We start from the raw sequence: 22,610 nt of genomic DNA on the forward strand, positions 1-22,610 counted from the left end.
CGAGGAAAAATGAAAGGTTTCGGAATAACCGAAATGCGACACCGAAACGAATACCAGGTAAGTTCGGATAAATTAAAGTAAACACTCAATGTGCCTAATTATATGATTTATGAATGCATGATGATTGCATTTATTAATAACATGGAATTTTATGAAATGCATGTTTAAGTATGAATTGTGATAAATGTCTCGGTTGAGCTTAAGAAGGAAATTCGATGGATAAAACATGATTGACATGCGTAATGAGGTCCTGTATGTGTTGCAGTAAGGATTTAGCCTAGACAGGTAATCCGTTGATCTCATTTATAAAAGGATCTAGCCCGAACGGGTGTTCCTTTGAATGGTCGAGCCTCTTGAAGAATATGTGTGCATCATGAATTTAGCCCAGACGGGTAATCCGATTAGGATCTGAATTTAGCCTGGACTGGTAATTCAGATCCAAGCTCAATAAAGGTGTTTGTCGTTATAAGGGATTTAGCCTGGACTGGTAATCCTGACATCATCTTATGAGTTCATAAAATGAGGGATTTAGCCTGGACAGGTAATCCCGCCATAAGATGTGAGGTTCGCGGGAGTGCATACTTGAAATGATCATTCATACAAACTGACGGTTAATGGGTATTCCTTCGAAACTTCCTAGAAACTCAACGAGATTAACATGACTTATATGTACAAAATGAGATGTTGAATGATGAGCTCATCTAAGATAACTTTCATAGTGCATTGTTATGTGACTAACTCATTGATTGAGTGTATGTGATAGGGAAGCCATCCTATGCTCATTGAATTTATTACCCAATTTGATTGCATGCTAATTACTTGGTAAGTTTACTTTCCAGTTATTCGAGCTTACTAAGCATGAAAATACTTACCCCTTTCTTTTCCCTGTCTCTCATTGAGCTCGAGGACTCGTAAAAATTGGAAGACGATTGGAGAGTCAGTATACTATCAAATAGATCAGCTTTAGTATAAAGATATTTACGATTTGTTCAATGGCATGTATAGTTCTTTTGAGTATTTTGTTATATGTGTCATTTGATTTGCCAAATGAAGGCATGTAAAGATAAATCTATCTTTTTGTATATGGTCATAGAGATTGGCTTGCTTTGAAGTAGGCTATGACCTACAAAATTTCCATGCATGTTTATAATCATATGCAATGGTTGAATTCCAATTGGCAATGAGTCACAAGAATGAGCCAATCTTGAATGTATTAAAGTGGTATGAAAACCCATAAATACAAGATGGGAAATAACCTAACATGTATGAAACCAATGATATGAGGTTTCCATGCAATCAGTTTTTGCAAAGACCTTTTATAAAAGTATAATCATGTTTTACTTTGTATTTAATAATCATTATGTATAAGTGATAAAAAAGGGTGACCAAAGGCTTGAAAAATAGCCTATTAAGGTCCACACGGTTGGGCACACGGGCGTGTGTCTAGGCCGTGTGTAATACACAGGCCACACTCATGGGCGTGTGGCATGGCCGTGCGTTCCCTACATCTAAAATTGTAAGTCTGTTAAATGAACACAGGTCAGACACACGGGCGTGTGTCTTGGCCGTGTGAATTTAACAGAATACTCAAGTCTTGGACACAGGGTGACTGCATGGGCGTGTTCCAAGCCACACGAGCGTATGATACTTTAAAGTAAGGGAAATTTTCCAAGGTGCCCAAAGTTTATCAAATGTTCTCGATTTTGTCCCGCACTTCCTCTGGGTATGTTTTAGGTCTCGAAGACCTGTTTAAGGGACAAGATGTACATATTTGAAAAGTTTTTAATTTGAGAGCAACTTGGTGACTCGATTTAATATGTTTATGAATGTGAAATCCTAGTAACGCCTCCAATCCTATCCCGACATAGGATACGGGTGATGGGTGTTACACCAGGGCTATGCCAAAGGAGTGGCGAGATAGGCTGTTATGCATACAGAGTAAGAGGAGCAGCATATTCAAGTCTAATAGAAATATTGTGAATAAGTTATGAAAATTGTTGATAAGTCTTGTGGCGTGTACAGAATGTGTTAGTATTATAAACGCTACTAGTAATATTATTTAGAGGCAGAATAAGTGGAGTAATATAAACAAGCGAGATATATGTACTTATAAGTCCTCATCGAGTGAAAAGTATTGTCTAATGGTTATAAGTACACTTTGTACGCCTAGACATAAATTAGTTGGGCAACGTTTCTAAATAAGATGTATTGTTGAAAGTTGTATACTTTGGTTAAGTATAAGTTTGTGTTAGAGTGGTAACACCTGAGATACGGATCTAGTGAATCGGATCGAGTTTAAGGGATTACAGACTTTATGAAATTCATCATTCTTGTCTTCCAGCAGGCATAGTTTGCACCATTGAGCATAGGGGGTCGAGAAACTGATGAATCTTCCATTTTAGGCAAATATCAACACCAGGAAATTCACAAAATGTGTTAAATGGTAGGCTCTGATACCAATTGAAGGACTAAATCAATATTTGAAAGCAAACTTGAGGAGTGCAAAAAACCGTGCTTAAGACCAGCACAACTGCTTTAAGCACTAGTGATAAACAAAACAAGAAAGAAAGAACAAAGGATATGTTTGCACAATTCAGTTTCCCTACGTTTGTGAGATTTTGTCGAGAGAGATAATCTGCTATCTTAGCAACTCACACAACAAGTGATTTCAACATCTAACACACATCATATTAGGTTCCTCAATTTTGTACCTAAGATCTAGACAACTGTCCCATGAGTTTTCCCCCTGAAAACTTAAGACATAAACCAAGTAACTCACTTGAATTAGCATTCAATGCACTCACAAAAGGTTCATTGATGAACAAAAATAAGTGTTATTAAATTAGTATATAACTTATACAGGTCTCCTAAATTTATGAGGATTTGACACTTGCTTAACATATTATATCAATTACAATCAACTTTCCCGTAAAACCATCAGGATAATAAGTATAAAAAATATCTTAATGAACTTAAGATAAGTTTTGAATCTTCAAGATATATTTTCATGTTTCACTCCATTCGATTCAATCTTACCAAAGTTGGGAAGTCGATTTTCTTAATCCAAATCCAAATCAATCTTCAGGATATGTTGCTATAAACAGTTTGGATATCACAGGCGGGTTTACAATCATCTATAGTATTAGCAAGAATCAAAGTCCAAAGATTTTTTATTGTCAAATTTTAGCAACTTTAAACATTTCAAATTTCTGAACTAAGCAATTGGCAATGCTGCTTCGCGCAGCTCAAAAATGGCCTCACATTCGAAATAAATATATTGTGAAATCTAGTGAAATTCGATTAAAATTGTAGTTACTCTTTGAGATTTATTGACTTCACTATCGAAATTTAGAAATCATCTTGTTTTTATAGTCTTCGAAGTCTTCCTCTCATACTACTCTTAAAAAAAAAAAAAGGCCCCACTTCATCACTCTACCAACTATATGTTTTAACTGACGACTCAGCATACCATATATTTAATTCATCTAATTAAATTATTTCATAAAGATCAAACCAATATACTAATCACAAACCTGCAAAACTTTGTACGGACTAATCTTTATATATATAAAAGACATAGACCTTCTTCTCAAACAGACAGATAGCACATAAACGAAGAGTAATTAAGTTAACACAGCCTTGTAAAGCTAATTAGGTAACTTAATTAATTGCATATAAGAAAATAAAAAAGAAATTAAGGACCAAAAAAGCTTATTAATGTATATTTAATAGATTACACCATAAAACTAGCTAGGGTATTTTTTTAATTTAAAGAAAAGAAAAAGATATAGTGCCCTACTTGGAGCTAGCTCTGTTTCTGCATTAGTTGAAGCAATCCTTTCTTCATAAGCTCATTGGCATTGCATATATAAGTGAACCAATAAACTAGATAGTCCTGGATCAAGCAAAGAAGCTAGTGGAAATATCATTCATCAACTCAGTTTCGAAGAAGAGTATGTGTGCGTTTGTATATATTATTATATAATTTAAGTTAAAGGTGAAGGGATTAATTAGTATTTGTCTTGTTTTCTGCAGTATATCGTCAGTACTCTATATATTCAGTGTCCATAACCACTTAACCAGGAACAAACTCCAACAACAAAATAAGAGCAGTGAAAGGTGTTAAAGCTCTGGGAATATCAAGGTATGTATTTTTATATATATAAACACTTACTTCTGCATGCCATTTGCCTATAAAAATATGTAAAAACTGAGTGCATTTTCTTCACGTTTCACTTGTTGGTTCTGAGTTTGAGGATTAAGTTCTCAGGTATTTTTCATTTTGTAGGTTTGGTATAAACAAACATGTGCCCAGGAAGTGATCTTGAATCTCGGGAAAGTACTTTAAACGGTGATCACCAGAACCAGCTTTTGAAGAGCTACAATGAGGAAACAGGTGATGGGGATAAATTCATTCATGGGTTTTTGCGGAAGATTCAAGTCAGACAACTACTCAGCAGGTTGCCATTGAACGAGACAAGAGAACCTCTGAACCAGGCAAGCCTTCCACCCTCTCTCGCTCTTTCTCTCTCTCTCTATGTTTTCTGTTTTTATTCAGATTAGTGTGAGAATTTAATTAATTTCTATTCAGATTGGTTGTTATTCTTTTTCAGTTCAACTTTGAATGTCTTTTGGCTGTAAAATCACTTTTGTTTGAATTCCTTTTTTGGGGTTTCATATGAAAGAGATGTTTAGCCTTTATATAGAAACCATTTACGTACAATATAAACAGCAATTGCATTTTTCAGACTTTTGATTTGAGTGTGTACTGTACAATCAAAGTGACCACACCAGCTTTGCAAATATTCCCTTCTTTTCTTATCATTTTTCTCCTTTCTAAATAAATTCTAGGTTAAAATATGTTGTTATTCGATATACTTTCTTTTATTTAAAAATCACAATTAAATCATTAAAATAGTAAGTATTTATTATAAAAATTTGTTAATTCCATAAGCATGTTAAATTGACAAGTTTTAACGGAAAAATACCAATGATAATAATAATTGAACTAAAATTTTTAAATTAAAAAATTAAAAAAAATCTCAAATTTTATAAAAATAATTCTAACAGCATATTCTAACTTAAATTCTAAGATAATCAGGAGTTGACCCTTAGCATTCATATTGTATTTTCTTCATATTCATTGGTTTAGATAAAAAAAAATTCTTTAAAAAAAGGGATATCTTTCTATAGCTAATCTTGGGTGCTGATTGGATAATAATATTCTTCATTCTCAATTTCAAATGCACATATAAATGTTATGTATTTATATATTTCTTTAGAACTATTCTCACTTAAAAATTTAGCACCACAAACATTTGCTATGCCTGGAGGTATGGGGGCCTATAGCTAATTCCATGGAATCAATTTTTTAGCTTATTTTAAGAATATAAAACACCAGCTTTTTGGTTTCATACAAGTAATTTTGTTACGAGAATTTTGAACATTAAAATAAGGTGTATAGTGGAACCCTTCAATTAATTGACAGTCTAAAATTTGTGTTATAGGGAATTTATCTTTCCTTTTCCTTAAAAGACTTCACTTTTCAATAAAGTTGATGTACTGAAATTTTGTTGTATAGAATAGAAAAATACTTAATAAAACTTCATTTTTTTCGCTTCACTTTTTGGCCACTTGCACTTTTTAATAATAACCAAAAGTTCAAAAGTGGGTGTACTTAATTTCTTTTCATTTTCTTCTCCTTTTCCTCATTTCCCTAAGCTGGCCATGTGAAATTAAAAAGAAAAAAAAAACATTTTCTTTTCATTTTTGAGAGGAAGCTTAATTCTTTTGAGAATATGGGACATAATATTTGTGAAAAGCTAGCCAATGAGTGGACTTGAATTCCATGCAGGTGGGAGATGAAGTGCTGTCAATTGGAAAGATCGCAGGCCCAATCATAATGACAACATTGCTAATACATTCCAGATCAATTATTTCTATGCTTTTCCTCAGCCATTTAGGCAAAGAAGAGCTTGCTGGAGGATCCCTTGCAATGGGGTTTGGAAACATTACAGGGCTCTCTGTCATCAAAGGCCTTGCCATTGGGATGGATCCCATCTGTGGTCAAGCCTATGGAGCCAGAAGATATTCAGTCCTCAGCCAAACTTTCTATAGAGCATTATGTCTATTGCTACTTATATCCATACCCATCTCGATTCTTTGGCTAAATGTTGAGCCCATATTTTTACGCTTAGGCCAAGATCCTGAAGCTACAAAAGTCGCCAAGGTTTACTTGGTTGCCTTCATTCCTGAACTGCTAGCTCAGTCATTTCTCCATCCAATGAGGACTTTTCTAAGAGCCCAAGGCATAAACACTCCTCTTACGATCGCTGCTATATGTGCAGTCCTCCTCCACCCTTTGATCAACTACATTTTCACAATATATTTTGAGTTAGGGGTGAAAGGGGTTGCATTAGCCCTTGCTTGTAATACGTTCAATCTAAACCTGGGATTGATAATTTATATGGTGATGTCAGAAACTCCTTTGAAACCTTGGCATGATGTTACCATTGTGTCAGTCTTCCAAGGCTGGCGGCCATTGTTAGCGCTAGCACTGCCTAGCCTCCTTTCGGTGTGCTTGGAATGGTGGTGGTATGAGATCATGTTGTTCCTTTGTGGCTTACTCGACAACCCAAAGGCTAGCGTTGCAGCAATGGGCATCCTCATTCAAACAACAGGCTTATTATATAATTTCCCATTCTCACTAAGCAACAGCATTTGTACGAGAGTGAGTCAGGCTTTGGGTGCTGGCCGACCATCCTGTGCCCATCGGGCCGCCACCATCGGTCTCCTCATGGCCTTTGCGTTTGGCCTCTCAGCCTTTGCTGTGATGACAGTCCTGAGATCATGGTGGGGAAGGTTGTTCACTGATGAGCCACAAATCCTTGATTTGATCTCCACTGTGCTTCCAATTCTGGGGTTATGTGAAGTTGGCAACTCTCCACAAACAGCAGCTTGTGGTGTCTTAACAGGAACTGCACGTCCAAAAGATGGTGTTCGCATAAATTTATGTTCGTTTTACCTTGTTGGATTGCCGGTTGCAATTCTAACAACTTTCACATTCAAAATCGGGTTCGAGGGTCTATGGTTTGGGCTTCTAGCAGCACAGATATCATGTGTGTGCATGATGGTGTACACATTGGTTCGAACCGATTGGAAGCACCAGGCTAAGCGGGCTAACGAGCTCACCATAGCTGCAGCAGGCAAAGATGATTTGGAAACCACCCTACTTACCTCTGATCATTGACTTTAGAATAGAAAATTGGTTGATAGACCGCTTTTTAACATTTTTTGTAGACCAGTAGAGTTAATATATCCATTTTATTGAGAGATTGCAGAGCACTGACAACTTAAAGACTAAAACAAATGCCAAATTTCTATTGCACTGCTCGATTGTTAAATTATTTATTGATCTATTTATCCAAAATAATTAAATAAATGAGTCATTAAGGTGGTTAAGCACTCTTCTATGTTATATTGTTTTTGTAAGTTGAATAAGAAAAACTGGCTCTGAAAGTAGCCAACATTTATTGCACTTAGAATGATAAACAGTTTGCCAAATTACCAAACAAAAACGGGTTACAACTCAATGTTAATAGCAATGCGAAAAAACGAACCTCCTCTTAGTTACTAAAATGTGCATGAAAGATATCAAGCTAAGATACAAGAGTGTGTCACGTGACAAACTTGAAAAGTCACCACAAGTTCGCTTGATATGTCTGAGATGAGCAAATGGCTGCAAGATCCTCCAAGTCATTGGTTAGTTGTAACACCTTTTTTCTTTGGTAATTTGGCCTACTCTTTAACATATCAAGTGTAATATTTACTACTTTCACAGTCAGGTTTTCTTATGCAAATTACAAAGTGAGATAAAACATGTGGCTTCAGTTATCACATGACACAACTCTCATAAGTATGCAAATCTATTGCCCCCATACCTTGTGCTGGCCTCCAAAGCTTGTACTATAGGCCAATATCATCATTTGTAGATCGGTTCCGTGGTGAATTTTGGGCTTTGACATTAAGTTTTTTGGGATGTAACTAAATTTTCTAAAAGTTTGAGAGTTTTTATACGAATTTTCAAAATTTTAAGTAAATCTAATTAAAATTTAAAAACTTTTGAAGGCTTAATGAGAAGTAAAAAGGAAAAGTTAGAGGAGTCCAATTAAAATATTTGAAAATTTAGAAAAACTCGAATGAGGGACTAATTAAAATTTTGGGAGTCCCGACCCCAAAGACTATCTTGGCCATGAAATCCATTGCATGGTTTGGCTCCCTAGAAGTATGACAAATGTGCAACTCCCGCTCTCTGCTACATAGCACCTTGGGCAAAATTATTTGCCTCAACAAAGCTACCATTCAACATATGCACCACTGAAATAGTAACTTATATTAGGGGCTTAATCTTACTATATGAGTGCTCAACTTAAAAAAGATGATACATCTTTTATATCTTATATGATGTCTCAATAATTCATTTATACACTCCTGATTCAATATTGCATCATAATTTTGATTAATGACATTAGTTGATAAATCATAAAATATGTCGAAAATACTTGCAAAAATAAATGACCCATTATTTATAAATTATAAAAAAAGGTATTTCAATAATGAAAACCATAAATATCATGGTCAATCATCAACAAACAAATTTCAGACATTATGGATATATCCTCTAGAGTTCAAACTTAATAGTTTGGTTCACTATAAGAAATGTATAGATTATAGGCTAATGGCACTTGCTCGCCTATTTCACACATAAAGCCAGCGGGCGCCATTTTGCTACCTCGGCATAAAACGCTCATGTGCCTTATATAAGTAATATGTCAATTCCAGTTTTATATTAGACAGACACTATAATATTGTCTTAAAACTGGCCTCCTTCAAAAGTTTGTCCGAATTGCCAACCAGCAGGCACTACATTGTAGGCTGTGATAGTCCTGCCATCGCTGGCAGTCACTTTAAAAGAGAGGCTTTGTCCGTTAAGGTAAGCATTGCTCTGCCAGTTTTGGCCCCAATTTCTGGACATAGGTAGCCATCCTGTTCTGGAACCCTTGATGGACACTGACGTTATATCCCCTGCCCCTCCCACGTTCGTTATCAACACCATGTTGAAGTACGAATGTCCATTCATGGTGTACCTGATGCCTCCTTTCTTCACACATGACACCCTGCAAAAGGTCAAACACCCAACAGTTTAACATACCTTAAAGAGTGATGATTTGAATTGAGTTTTATTCACCACCTTCTGAACATAACAGGGACGATTCCAGCTCGATATTCTGCTATCCGCAAGAATGCCGGTTCGGCCAAATCAAAGTGTTCTCGTGGGGGATTGCACCACCCGCCATTGTCACTAGATAAAGCATAGTTAGGTGGACAAAAGTTGGTGGCTGTCACGGTTATGGTTCGACTAATGCACCATTGAGGATCATTGTTGCACCGGAGCTCGTAGCAGGCACCGCAGCTCAAGCCATTGTTGAAAAGTGCAGTGCTCAAAGCTGCTGTGCTCGTTCCATACCCTTGACTGTACAGGTTTCCATAACCACAAGCTCCCCCTATAGAGAACATCACAAATTAAGAACATAGCCTAGAGATTTTTATGTAGGTAATGCCGTAATGGTTTGAAAGTTTGAAACTCACCCATTGTGCCGGTAGCATCAGCACCACCGTAGAAGGTGGCATGGGCAGTTTGCCAACCACCATTGTCATCTCCATTAGCACCAAGGAAAATGGAGTTGCAGACACTGAACAAAAAGAAGAAAAGTGGAAATATTTGCAACATCATCGTTTTGGTTGCCATTTGAGTAAGAGCTAGCTAGCTCAAACAATTGGCTGACCTAACCTTATTGATTTGAGGAGAGAAAAAGTGTATAGCTATTTATACAAAATGAGAAAGAGTTTGTAGTACAGAAGATGACAAGCAACGCTAAGTACCGTACGTAGCTAATTAAGTGGTGAAAGAGTACAAATTTGGAGGATAATTAAGGCTTAAGCTATACATTAAAAGGGCACATGCAAAATTTTAATCATAGATATGATGGTATCCAGTATCCATTATTTGCTCAACGACTTGTTTTAATGGATATAAATATAGATGGATGGAAACATAATGTTTAATTAAACCATAACAATGGCGGAAGGTTGAGCGAGGGGTTATTCCAGCGCAGTCTCCTAATTGCTTGCAATTGAAGCCACTTGAAACAAAACTAAAAAAATCTCATTTAACTCCAGCCAACCACCTCAACCATCGGTGGAGTTACACTTTACCAGTTAATTCCCCTATCATTTGAAGTTGGTAATAGTGAATGGTGATGAGTAGGTTCATTTTCAGTCAGCCAATCAGACTCAGGTTTTTCGTTTTTCACAAGCGCCGATCAGGGAAGGACTGAAGGTGAAGAAGTCGCCATTTTCTAGAATACAATTTTCTTGACTTTCTGAAAATAGAAATTGTTCTATATAAGATGATACGTACTAAAAGTTTCTATTACTTCATGAAAGTTATTTTAACAGGGGTAACTAACTCTTAGTAAGTTTTCCTCGGTTAACTTATTAAATTATTGAAAATTTTTCATTTAAATTAGTATATTGTTAAAATTGTTATTGTGTGGTCTTCTTTGTTCGCACTGTTTGTGCCAATCAAAAGATATTTTTTTCCTTCCCTCTTACACTTTAGTTCTTTTTCATGAACCAGCTTTGAAGTCATAAATTTATGAATCAAAATCCAAATATTTTTTTTCGATTTTCAACACTGACCGTAATATCAACTTGGACCTAATGTATATTCTATTTGTCAATAAGTATAAATCCATTGTATCACTTATCGAATCGTAGCTTGGAACTTGCTAATCGAATTTTTAAAAAAAAACTTAATAGCCCGGTGACTTAAATAAAAACTTTTAAATATTCCAGTAACTTAAATGAAAATTTTCGAATAGTTCAAAGACCATTTTTTAACTTTCTGAAATTAAGTGATCAAAACGTAAACTTACTAATAGTTGAGTGCAAGTTACACTTTTAATAACAATAAAATAATAAAATAATAATAATTTAATTAGCTAAAACTAGAGAGGTATTATAGTTTTTTTGAAAAAAAAATTATAACTTTCTAATTTTTTTAAAGTGTCGATGGTCGAAAGTTGATAAATCTTTCAACGTATCAATATTATTTTTGAGGGCTGTTTTCTAATTTTATTGAGAATTTAAGTGACCAAAGAAATTGTATGAAAAAATGACGAGTTTGTCAAATGCCTAAAAAGAGACATCATGTGTCCATGCATGATCATTCACTAAAGAAACCTCAGTATTTGTACTTTATGGGATCCAAAGCTAAACCCATGATCTATACGCTATAAAGCATTTATGGGTTGTAGTATTGTTACCCGCTACCCAGTCACGATTCAGGCCGCGTCTCTTGAGACTTTTGAGTTTTTGGTAGAGTTGAAAACGAAACTTTCATTGGGAATAATATCTATTCATTGAGGGGTGCATTGACTTTGTCTAATCTCTCGCCAATAAATTTACTTTTATATATTTTTCTAGAGTTTCATTTTCTAATATGTTAAATATGACCTCATCTAATTTAGGGGTGATACTGGTTCAATCGGGATTTTTTTAATTTTTTGAACTTTTAATTATAATTTAGTTTAGTTTGGTTATCAATTTTTTTCATATTAATTTTTAGATTTTTTATTTCTAAATTTATGTTGACAAAATGAACTTTATTTTATATATTTTAAATATTATTTGATAAAATTTTAAAGTATTTTTCATATATATATTTCAGAAAACAATAATTTTCGAATAACGAATTTTTGAGATTTTTAAAATGTTAGTATTTTTAATTTCTTTATTTATATGAATAATTTATTTAGAAAAAAATTAGGTTAATGGAAATTTAAAATTTTTAAAATAATTAAAAAAATAATAATTATATTAAAAATAAATAATATAAAAATGGAATATGGATATCATTATATTTGTAAAAAAAATATAAATAGTTTTAATAAAATAAATTTAAAAAATATATATTATAATTAAATAAAAATAACTTTTAAATTTTAAATTTTTACCTTATAGTGAGATCATGTGTATTAATCAAATAAAATTGTGGGAAATTTTGAAAACCATCTATTTAAATGGAACTTGAAAAAAAATTTAAGCTATTAAAATTCTCTTTTGAAATTACTCAAAAATTTTAAAAATTTCAAATATATTTATCCAAATAAATAAATTTATTTTTAAAATTTCGAAAACTTTGATACCAATGAATTTCATCCTACAAAATTCTCACCTAAACACACCTAAGATTACTTTTATTATTTTAAATATAAAATATTTATTTGTATGTCATAAAAAATTTAAATTAATTACACAGTAAATAAAAAATAAAATTTAATCCGGCTTCGAATAATAACAATTTTTGAAATTGCATTTTGTAAACCATTTGAACACCGTGATTCGTTTTTTGATTTTTCTTACTCAACTCTAACTTAACCATTTGCACTTTACAGGCCCAAAGAGCAAGTTTGGCATTTACAAACTTTGAAATGGATCCTATATTATCTCATAGCCCAAACATTTAAACTTGGGATATAATTTGAGTGGTGGTGGGCCAATGATAGTTTCATAAAATCTGGGCTCTAAACATAACTCAAGCCTCACCCAGATGTACTGCAAGTTCATATATCATGTTAAAACATTTAGGGTAAATATATTATTTGCCCCCAAAGTTGTACCTAATTATCAGTTTGATAGTTAAAAGAATTTTTTTATTAGTTTGGTATGTAAAGTTTCCACCATGTATCACTTTACCCCAATCCTTAGCAACGTTGAAAGAAGATGACATGGCGAGCCACGTCACTCAATTGCTATTTTCTTAAATCAAAAAATGGAAAAAAAAACATTCTAAAAAAAATTTAAATTCTGTAAAACATATAAAATTATATAAAATTACAAGAAATTAAAAATATTATATTTTTATTTATAAAAAACATGAAATAGAGGGAAAATACAAAAAATACTTCCTCTTTAATTATATAAAAGAATGTAGGAGAGTATATATGGAAACTTTTAATTCTTGGATAGTTCTTTAACTTTCAAAATACTTCCATTTCTTTGACTTTCAAAATACTTCCGTTTTAGTTATATTAAGATTGGGTCTCATTTTTTAAATTATGTTTTAAAAATGAGTTTCATGTCATTGATAATAATAATATTTTAAATAATAAATAATTTTAAACATAATGCATTAAATTATAACTAAGACTTAAAACTAAAATCTTACCAAAAATTATAAAATAATATAATCAAATCCAACAATCAGATATAATATCTTTCTTAAAAAATCTTGTAAAAACATCTTTTAAATATAAATATTTGGATATACTTAAACAATATCTTCGACTTTGAAAGTTAAACTGTTAAAAATAACTAATCAAACTTAAAATGGCATGAACTTAAAAAAAAGTAATATTTTTTAAAACTTTTATGTAAAATAATGAAGTTGAAATTTTTTTAATCCAATAATAATTTTTGCTACACCAGAAATTGTATATCGATCTCTCTTGAAAACATTTTGTTTTGACTTTTTCTTTTAAAAATGTAAACTTTTTTAAGTTAGAAACTACATATTACTGACAACCTATAATATTTCCGATATTGAAAACTGAAAATATTTAAAATTTTCTGCATTGGGTTAAAAGTGAACCTAAAATACAACAAAATAAAACAAAAAAAAAAGAAGAAGAAAACTCAGGCTTTTAATTTTATTTTCCAACTACCCCGGTACACATGAAAATAAAGGAAAGAAAATGTCTGCTATATATGGGAAATGACGATGGGTTATTTTTAAAATAAACCCCTCAGTATTTTAATTTATTTTATAAAGGGCTTTCACCTTCCTAATTTTCTCATTTAGTCCCCATAATTTAAAATATTATCTAATTTTAGAAATATGATCATATTATTAACTATGTTACTCCCTGCCATGTTTATATTACTTGGGAAAGGAATTTATCTTATTTACTTTCCATTTTTTGAACAATTAATTTTCACTTTTAACTTCTAATATCATGTTTGAAATTAGATAATTGTTTTAATCTTTATGATTTTTTTTTTAAAAATTACATGTGAATGAATAAAAATATTCTTTTTATAAATATAATAAATTATATTTATTTAAGTATTAATAAAGTAAGTGTTTTTCGCATACATTATTTTAGAAAACTTATTAAAAATGATAATAGTTGTCTGAATTATTTTAATATTATAGTGTCTAAATTTTATATTTTATATAACTTTTTAATTTATTTAAGCATTGTTTGATTGAAATTAAATAATTTTCTAATATAGAACTTACTATTAATTTTTTGCTTAAACTTTATACAAATTTATTTACTTTGTTATTCATACAAACAAGCATTTAATAATATTTAAATCTTAGCGTTTTCAAAAATTTTACATGAAATTTAAATAATATTATTTTTTTTACAATACTTTCCTAATTTTTATTGTAAATAAAACTATGATCATATTTGTCTCGCATTAAATCATTTGTTTATATTTTATTAAAATATTAATAAAAATGAAATATATTTTAATTAGCATACATGATCATCCCATGTAAAATAGATTTTAATACTATTTAAATTTTAATATTTTTCTTGAAAAATTTATGCATGTAATATATTTAAAATATTACAAATATATTATATTACAGATAACATAGGGTAAAAAAAATTAGTATTATATAAAAATTTGTATGAAAGCATATATGAAAACTTTTAGTTCTAGGATAATTATGAGTTCCAATAAATTTCCGTTTTAGTTATATTTTGAATGACTCTCGTTTTTTAAATTAAATTTTAAATATGATTTTCATGCTAATAATAATAATAATAATAATAATAATAATAATAATAATAATAAAGTTTTAAATAATAAATAGCTTTAAATATTATGTATTAAATTATAATTAAAATTTAAAATTAAAATCTCAGTATAAATCGCAAAATAATATAATTGCAAGCAACAATCATATATAATAACATATTTTTAAAAAAAAAATCTTATAGAAACATATTTTAAACTTAAATATGTGTGATATATTTAAATGACGTCATTGATTTTAGAAGTCTTAATCATTAAAGTTGAAAACAATTCATCAAATCTAAAATTACATTAACTTATAAAAGAAAAAGTACATTTTTTAAAACTTTTATGTACAATAAAAAAGGTTGAATTTTTTTTATTCAAAAAACCTTTTTTACTACACCAGAAATTATGTATCGATGGCTCTCTCGACAACAAAAACATCAATTTTTTTTTTTTACCTTAGAAACTTATTAAGTACCTATGATATTTCCAATATCGAAAATTGAAAACATTTGAATTTTCCTACGTCTAATTAAACGCCAACCTAAAAGACAACAAAATGAAGCAATGAGAATAAAAATGGGAACACAGGTTTTTATTTTTATTTTCCAACTACTCCATTACACATGAAAATAAAAGAAAGAAAATTCCTTTTCTCTATGGGAAACGCGATTGGGTTATTTGTAACATAAACCCCTCAATATTTTTACTTTATTTTATAAAGCGCTTTCACTTTTTTAATTTTCTTATTTAGTCTCCATAATTTAAAATATTAACTAATTTTAGAAATATGATAATATTATTAAATATGTTAGCTCCTAGAATTTTTATATTTCTTAGGAAAATGAATTAATCTTATTTAATTTTCATTTTTTAATAATTAATTTCCACTTTTATGAAATTATATAATTTTTTTAATATTTATATTTTTAAAAAAATTTGCATATGAATAAATACAAATATTTATTTGTAAATATAATAAATTATATTTATTTAAGTATTAAAAAGTAAATATTTTCATATACATTATTTTAGAAAACTTATTAAAAACGATAATAATTTTCTGAATTATTTTAACGTTATAATGTCTATATTTTATATTTTATATAATGTTTTAATTTATTTAAGCATTATTTGATTGAAATTAAATAATTTTCTAATATAGAACTTACTATTAACTTTTTTAATTAAACTTTATATAAATTTATTTATTTTGTAACTTATAACAATTCATACTCGACCTGATCACCAGGTCCGGATTCAAGGTGCTACACTTCACTCACTAACTATTCAACACTTATTGCATGGAAATATACCGCAAGTTGGAAGTATTATAATACTAACTCTTATTATAGAATTTTAACTTAGAACATTTCGCTTACCAAATAAAAACAATCTAATAGACAACTATAACATAGAAGAATAAGTTATTAAGCTTAAGGAATTTACTAAAAGGTTAAGACCCATGAAAAAAACATTTTCAATGGCCATTTCACTACAATGAATTAATCACTTGACTTGAAAATTTAAAATCCTGTTTTAAATTTGATTTACAACTCGATTCGGACCCTGAGACTCCATCTTTGGATCGTCCCATTGTATACATATCAGTACAACCACAAACTAAGCTGCTTGAGCTTGGCAAATCTTGGCCTGGTCCCTTTTTGAATCTTAGAATCAGCCACCAAACCTACAGTTCATAGAGAAAGTGATACATACTTGGCATCAACATAACGCTATTGAAATTGAATTTTTGGACATTTAGAAACCACAAGATTTTTCTTATGCAAAAGCACATTCGTTAAATCCTGCTAACATAGATTGGACTATATAACGTTCCATTGATGACATCTTGACGATGTACAATAAAGGATGCCCATATAGAGATGTAGGTGGCGAGTAATTTTGGCCAATCCTTCCTTTAATGGTTTTCTTTGCAGACCTCTTTCGCCTTTACTTCTTTACGAAGTAATTTCTATGGACTCTCACTTGTATACTTAAGAAAAAAACTCATGCCTCATTCTTGTAACATAACTAAGTTAAAGGATAGGCCATAATGAATACCTTCCATCACAAACCTGTATTAGTACTTGAATTTATAGAATCCAATAGGTGAATCTTACTTTCTACCACACAGTTGGATACCAATGTTTTGCACAGTATCTCAGACACAATACTTGGATAGATATTTGCTCTATTTCGAAAGTATAGGAGAATACCCTTGTATCATCCCCAACAGAACCTAGCGGACTATCATACATATATAATATGACTTCCTTATAATTTCCCTGAACAGTGATTCAGGCACAGGATGTTCTACTAGCACGCAGGCTCATTCTTAGCGGACTCATAAAATTAGATTTGAATCCCCGAACGAACTTGCAAACTCTCACCAAAGTGAATTTCATAACTACTATTGGTACAAACTTGTAAGAATAAGTCGATGAACTGTCATAACTTGTATCCACCTCACTTTATCTTCTAGCACAAGCACAATGGCCTTCTCATAATAATAGGTCACCTTTTTTTTTCAGACCCATGCAAACAGGTATAGTTTAGAATCATGATATTTTCCTCACAACGATAGTCCTGAAGGACTTTCCCCATATTAGATAGTCCTCACAGACTTCCACAAAAGATAGTCTCGGTGGACTTCCCACATAAGATAGTCCCGACGGACTTTCCACATAAGATAGTTGTGAGACACCAAACCCGATCGGGATGGACCAGCCCAAATTCAAAGTGTTACATTAGCCACCTAAGTGACTCTCCTGCTAACAACCACCCAAGACACACCCTGACCTTATAACACCTTAATATTATCTACATATTAGTTATTTATTAATGCAAAAGTAACTTATGAGCCAATTTTAAACTTTCCCTAGGTAATTTAACCTAAGGGCATTTTTGTCATTTTACCACATATGGTAAAACTAACCCAATTTTAGACCTAAATGTTTATTGACCTTCTTTTAATTAGAATTATAAAAGCCTAAAAATTTCAACTTAAATTGAGTTCATTTGCTATATCTAATTCAAGGTTTACTATTATGGACTAAATTGTAACAAATACAAACTATCAGGACCTATTTTGAGTTACAAATTAAGTGTGTTTCTATCAAGTTTTACCCATTACAAGACCAATACTAAAATTTTACCAAGTTTCCTTATCATCTAGGGCTCTAATTAGACTAATCAATTTTCAGGACTAAATCGTAACTTAAACAAATTAGAATGCCAATTTAAAAAGAAAAAAATTCAAACCCCAAAAAACCCATACAGTTGTGTCCTCCAACTCGTGTGTCATTAAATGCCTGTGTTCATGTCATGAAAAACTTTTTGGTAGATCCCACACACCCGTGTGCAACCCCTCACACGCCCGTATGAACAGGCACATGCCCGTGTGAAAATCACTCCACCTATTTTTGCGAAAAACTCATTTTGAAACCTGAATTTATATATTTTAATAACCAATTAAACTCGATTTAACTATGATTAATTAACATATGCATACATACACCCCCAATTGAATTTATGAACATTAATTAAGCCTTAATTAAATAGAATTAGGCAATCAATTTCATGCACATCAAACACTGAATAAATCAAACAAGTGGCGTACCTTAGTCGCTAGTAAATCACTCCATGTAAGCTTCAATTAAACATTCGTTAGTATAAATTTCATGCCTCATACACCGTGTGATCAATCACTGTAACAGCCCGTTTTGAGTCAAATCAGAACAGTGGTTTTGAGACCACAAATACAAAGTCAAAATATTTATTTTATTATTATTTTAATTTTTTTAGCATGATAAAATGATTATGTGAAAGTTTCGTTCAGAAATTTTACTGTTTGAGTGGTCAATTTGATAAAAAAGGACTAAATCGCGTAAAGTGAAAATTTTGAGTTCTATAAGCTAGAAGTATTAAATGGCTATGAAATTAAATATGGAGGTCCTTAACTGGTAATTAGACCATTATTAAGTTAGTGGATAATTATGAGATTGGTATAGTTGTAATTAGTGTGATTAATTAAAGTTATATTGGTAAATTAGTAATTAACTTAAAATAAATAAAACAAAACAATTTCCTGTTCTTTTTTCATCTTCTCCAGTTGAACTAGGGTGCAAAAGAATCCATTTTTAAGCTCCCATATTCGGCTAACTGGCAATTAGGTATGTATTTTGTCCCCTTTTTTTAATGATTTCTACGTTTTTGAGATCGTTGAAACTAGGTCTAGCTAGCCCAAGGACTAATTTGCAAAAGTTTTAAAGATTTTAGATGTTCCATTGATGAATAAGCATGTGTTTTGAAGTTTCTTGATAGATTATGAATGCTTGTTAATAGATATACAAGTTTTGTTAAGTGATTTTTAGTGAAAATGCAAATTAGGGCTAAATTGTGAAATGTGTAAATTTAGTGGTTAAATTGTGAAATAAATGGAAAATGTGAGCTTCTAGGGACTAATTTTTAAATCGGCTAGCATGGGTTAGTATTGAATTTCATTAATTTGTGTTTTTATGAAATAAGGACTAAATTGTAAAAGCTGTGAAACATTAGGGAAAATGTATAAAAATGCCTTAAAGTGAATCTTGGACTGAATTGAATAGAGAGATGATTTAATAAGTTAATTTTGATTACATATAAATCAAGAAAAGCGAAACTTGGATCTAGATCGGGGAAAGAACAAAATTATGGAATAGTTGACTCGTTTAGCCCTTTTTATATCCAAGGTAAGTTCGTATATTATAAGTTTTAATACAAATGTATTTCATATGCTTTGAAGTTGCATAAATTGTGAATACGAGACTATGGGTATGTTCGATATTTATTCGACCATGATTCTACATTCAAAATCCTAGTTGAACTTGAGGAATAGTTTAGGATACTAGTGACATGTCATTAAGGGATACATGGATTTGGCTTTGGGCCATGATATCAGTATTTCGGATATAAGCTACCTTGATTTGGCTTCGGGCCTTGGTATAGGTGTGCAAGATTCTTGAGTATCCGACTTCTATTCCAAATGGTTCATCAGGTAAACGAAAGACGTGATTGAGTATGAGAATGATATGAGATAGTATAGGTACGTACGTGACATGTATAAGTTTTGGTTTGAAGAAACTTGTGAAGAATGTGATTGATATCATAATTGTGTATATGAAAGGTTTGTTAGCTAATATATGCTAAATGTTGATATATTCAAATTGTTATATTATAATCTTGAGATTGAATTAAGTTTATTGTATACGACCTTACTAAGCTTTATAGCTTACTTTGTTTAATTTCCCATGTTTTATAGTGTTATCAAGCTAGCATGGATTCGGGGATCATCAGAGATCGCTTCACACTATCCACCTATCACTTGGTACCTATAAACTTTGGTATTTTAAGTATATGGCATGAGTAGAGACTTTGGTCATGTTGATTATGTTTTGGTTATGATTTTGGCCATTTGAATTGGCTTGTAAATGTATAAGGTTTGGTTTGTATATTTGGCCATGTGAGTCAGCTTATTTTGGTTGGTTATGTTTATATGAATACAAATGACCTATGTTGTGTAATTGAGGTTGGATTCATGATGCTTATTGATAATAGGTAATTTGAATGTCAATTGGTTGATAATTGGGAAGTTATATGCTTGTGAATTGGTGAATGATAATGCATGTTTGGAAAGGTTTAATTAGTTGACTTGAATATGTGAAGTTGTTATGATTTGAATGAGTAAAATATGAGATAATAAGCATGTTAGTTATTGGTATTGAAAATGTATTTTTTAGAATTGATTGTGGTTGAATTGGATGTCCATTTATGCCATGAATGAGTGTCATTGGAATTGTGTAGGTCTGCACAAATTTGGGTGGCAAATTGGCTTGGTAAATAGCCTATTTTTGTCCACACGGGCAGAGACACGGACGTGTCTCTCAGCCATGTGTGACACACGGTCATGTTATATGGCCATGTGTCCCCTGGTGTTGACCAAGTCAGTATATTCCACACGAGCGTGTGACTTGGTCGTGTGGCATAAGTTAGTATACCCTACAGGTTTGGCACGGCTTGGCACAAAGGCTTGTATGGCCAATTTTAGGGCACACGGGCATGTGTGTTGGCCGTGTGACCCAAGTCAGAGAGTTACACAGGGTCGGACACGGGTTGGGACACGACCATGTAATTCCATTTCGAATGTCCACACGGCTTGTGACACAAGCGTGTCTGTTGGCTGTGTAGGACACACAGGAGGGCTACACAGGCGTGTGTCCCCTGTTTTATGCAAAATTTTTCTAAGTGTTGAAAAATTTCAGAGTTATCAATTTAGTCCCGAACTACCCTGAATGCATGTTTAGGGCCTCGTAGGCTCGTATTAGGGACACAATGATTGGTTGTGAATGAAATGTGTATGATTTAATTAATTAAATATGGAATGTATGTTTGAATGTGTTATAAGTCCGGTAATGCTCCGTAACCCTATTTCGGCATTGAATACGGGTGAGGGGTGTTACATTTATTGGTATCAGAGCTAGGTTTAGTCGATTCTAGGACTAACGTAACGTATATAAGAGTCTAGCTATACATGCCATATATAAAATGTGATAGTGTAATGACTCTTGACATTTTAAAATGTGTTTTCATATAGTAAATGGATCCCAATCGAGTTGTAGCTGATGAGGTTGAAAGTAATGCGCCAACTCCCGCTCAAGGGACAGCGCCATCTAGATCTAGACCTGTGTTGGGTAGCCAGATAGGAGAGGCTAAAGAAGCCTTCTTCCAAATAATGAACAAATGGTTCACGAAGTTTGTTCAAATGAACCCGGCTACTCAACAACCTCTACCCCCTCCTGTTCCCCAACTGGTTCCCGTAGCTCCCCAATGTTTGGAACCTTTACATTTGAGCAAAACACTTGTTGATAAAATTCAAAAGTATGGGGTTGGAGAGTTTAGAGCTATAGTTGATGATGATCTTGAGAGAGCCGAGTTTTAGCTTGAGAATACAATTCAAGTTTTTGATGAACTGTCTTGTATGTCGGCGAAATGTGTTAAATGTGCCTTGTCACTTCTAAGGGATACTGCGTATCAGTGGTGGAATACATCAATATCAGTGGTGCCGAGAGATAGAGTCACCTGGGATTTCTTTTAGACTAAGTTCCGGAAGAAATGCATAAGTCAACAGTTTTTAGATCAAAAGCATAAGGAGTTTTTAGAACTGAAACAGGATCGCATGACTGTAACCGAGTTTATCCCTAAGCTCGAAAAATAAAATTCATGCAATTTAATCCTTATTTCAAGCCTAACCAAAATTTACATGTTACAATAACAGCCCATAAATTTCAAAAAGATCATAATTTTCCATGGGTTTTACCACTTTTCAATTTAGTCCCTAAATCACAATTTCATGAAAATTCACTTTGTAAAAGTTGTTTATCTATCAACAACCTTTCATTTTCTACCATAAATTTCAAATTTTTAGTATATTCATCCATGGAAAAAATTCTATACTTTGATATCTTTGCAAATTAATCCCCAAAATAGATAGATTAAGCTATACCGATCTCAAAAATATAAAAATTACTAAAATCGGGACAAGAATTCATACCTTATTAAGCTTGATTAGTTTTCTTTCTTTCTCCTAGGGTTTCCATGTAAATTTTGGGGAAGAAGATGATATAAAATGATGTTATTTGATATTTATTTTATTTATCATCTTTAATTTTTCAACTTTCCAATTTCATCCT

The 22,610-nt window shown here is 31.8% G+C and overlaps 2 protein-coding genes across 2 annotated transcripts; one reads left to right on the forward strand and one right to left on the reverse strand.

The window, feature by feature from the left end:
• The first annotated feature begins 5,845 nt into the window (after positions 1-5,845).
• LOC107896747 (protein DETOXIFICATION 53) lies at positions 5,846-7,249 on the forward strand. Its single transcript, XM_016822011.2, has one exon. It carries the CDS (start codon positions 5,849-5,851, stop codon positions 7,247-7,249), a length of 1,401 nt encoding a protein of 466 aa, XP_016677500.1. The 5' UTR covers positions 5,846-5,848.
• A 1,312-nt stretch (positions 7,250-8,561) lies between these two features.
• On the reverse strand, positions 8,562-9,844 carry LOC107896748 (expansin-A4-like). The gene is given in 3 exon segments (NM_001326844.1): positions 8,562-9,176; positions 9,251-9,563; positions 9,649-9,844. Coding segments are annotated over 3 exon segments (777 nt in total). The 5' UTR covers positions 9,809-9,844; the 3' UTR covers positions 8,562-8,872.
• Between the last annotated feature and the right edge of the window lie 12,766 nt (positions 9,845-22,610).

This window comes from Gossypium hirsutum, chromosome A10 (genome assembly GCF_007990345.1).
Source record: "Gossypium hirsutum isolate 1008001.06 chromosome A10, Gossypium_hirsutum_v2.1, whole genome shotgun sequence".
Lineage (NCBI taxonomy): Eukaryota > Viridiplantae > Streptophyta > Magnoliopsida > Malvales > Malvaceae > Gossypium > Gossypium hirsutum.

Excerpts from the sequence above, each read along its gene's own strand:
- LOC107896747 (XM_016822011.2), top strand. The coding sequence starts at position 5,849 with ATGCAGGTGGGAGATGAAGTGCTGTCAATTGGAAAGATCGCAGGCCCA.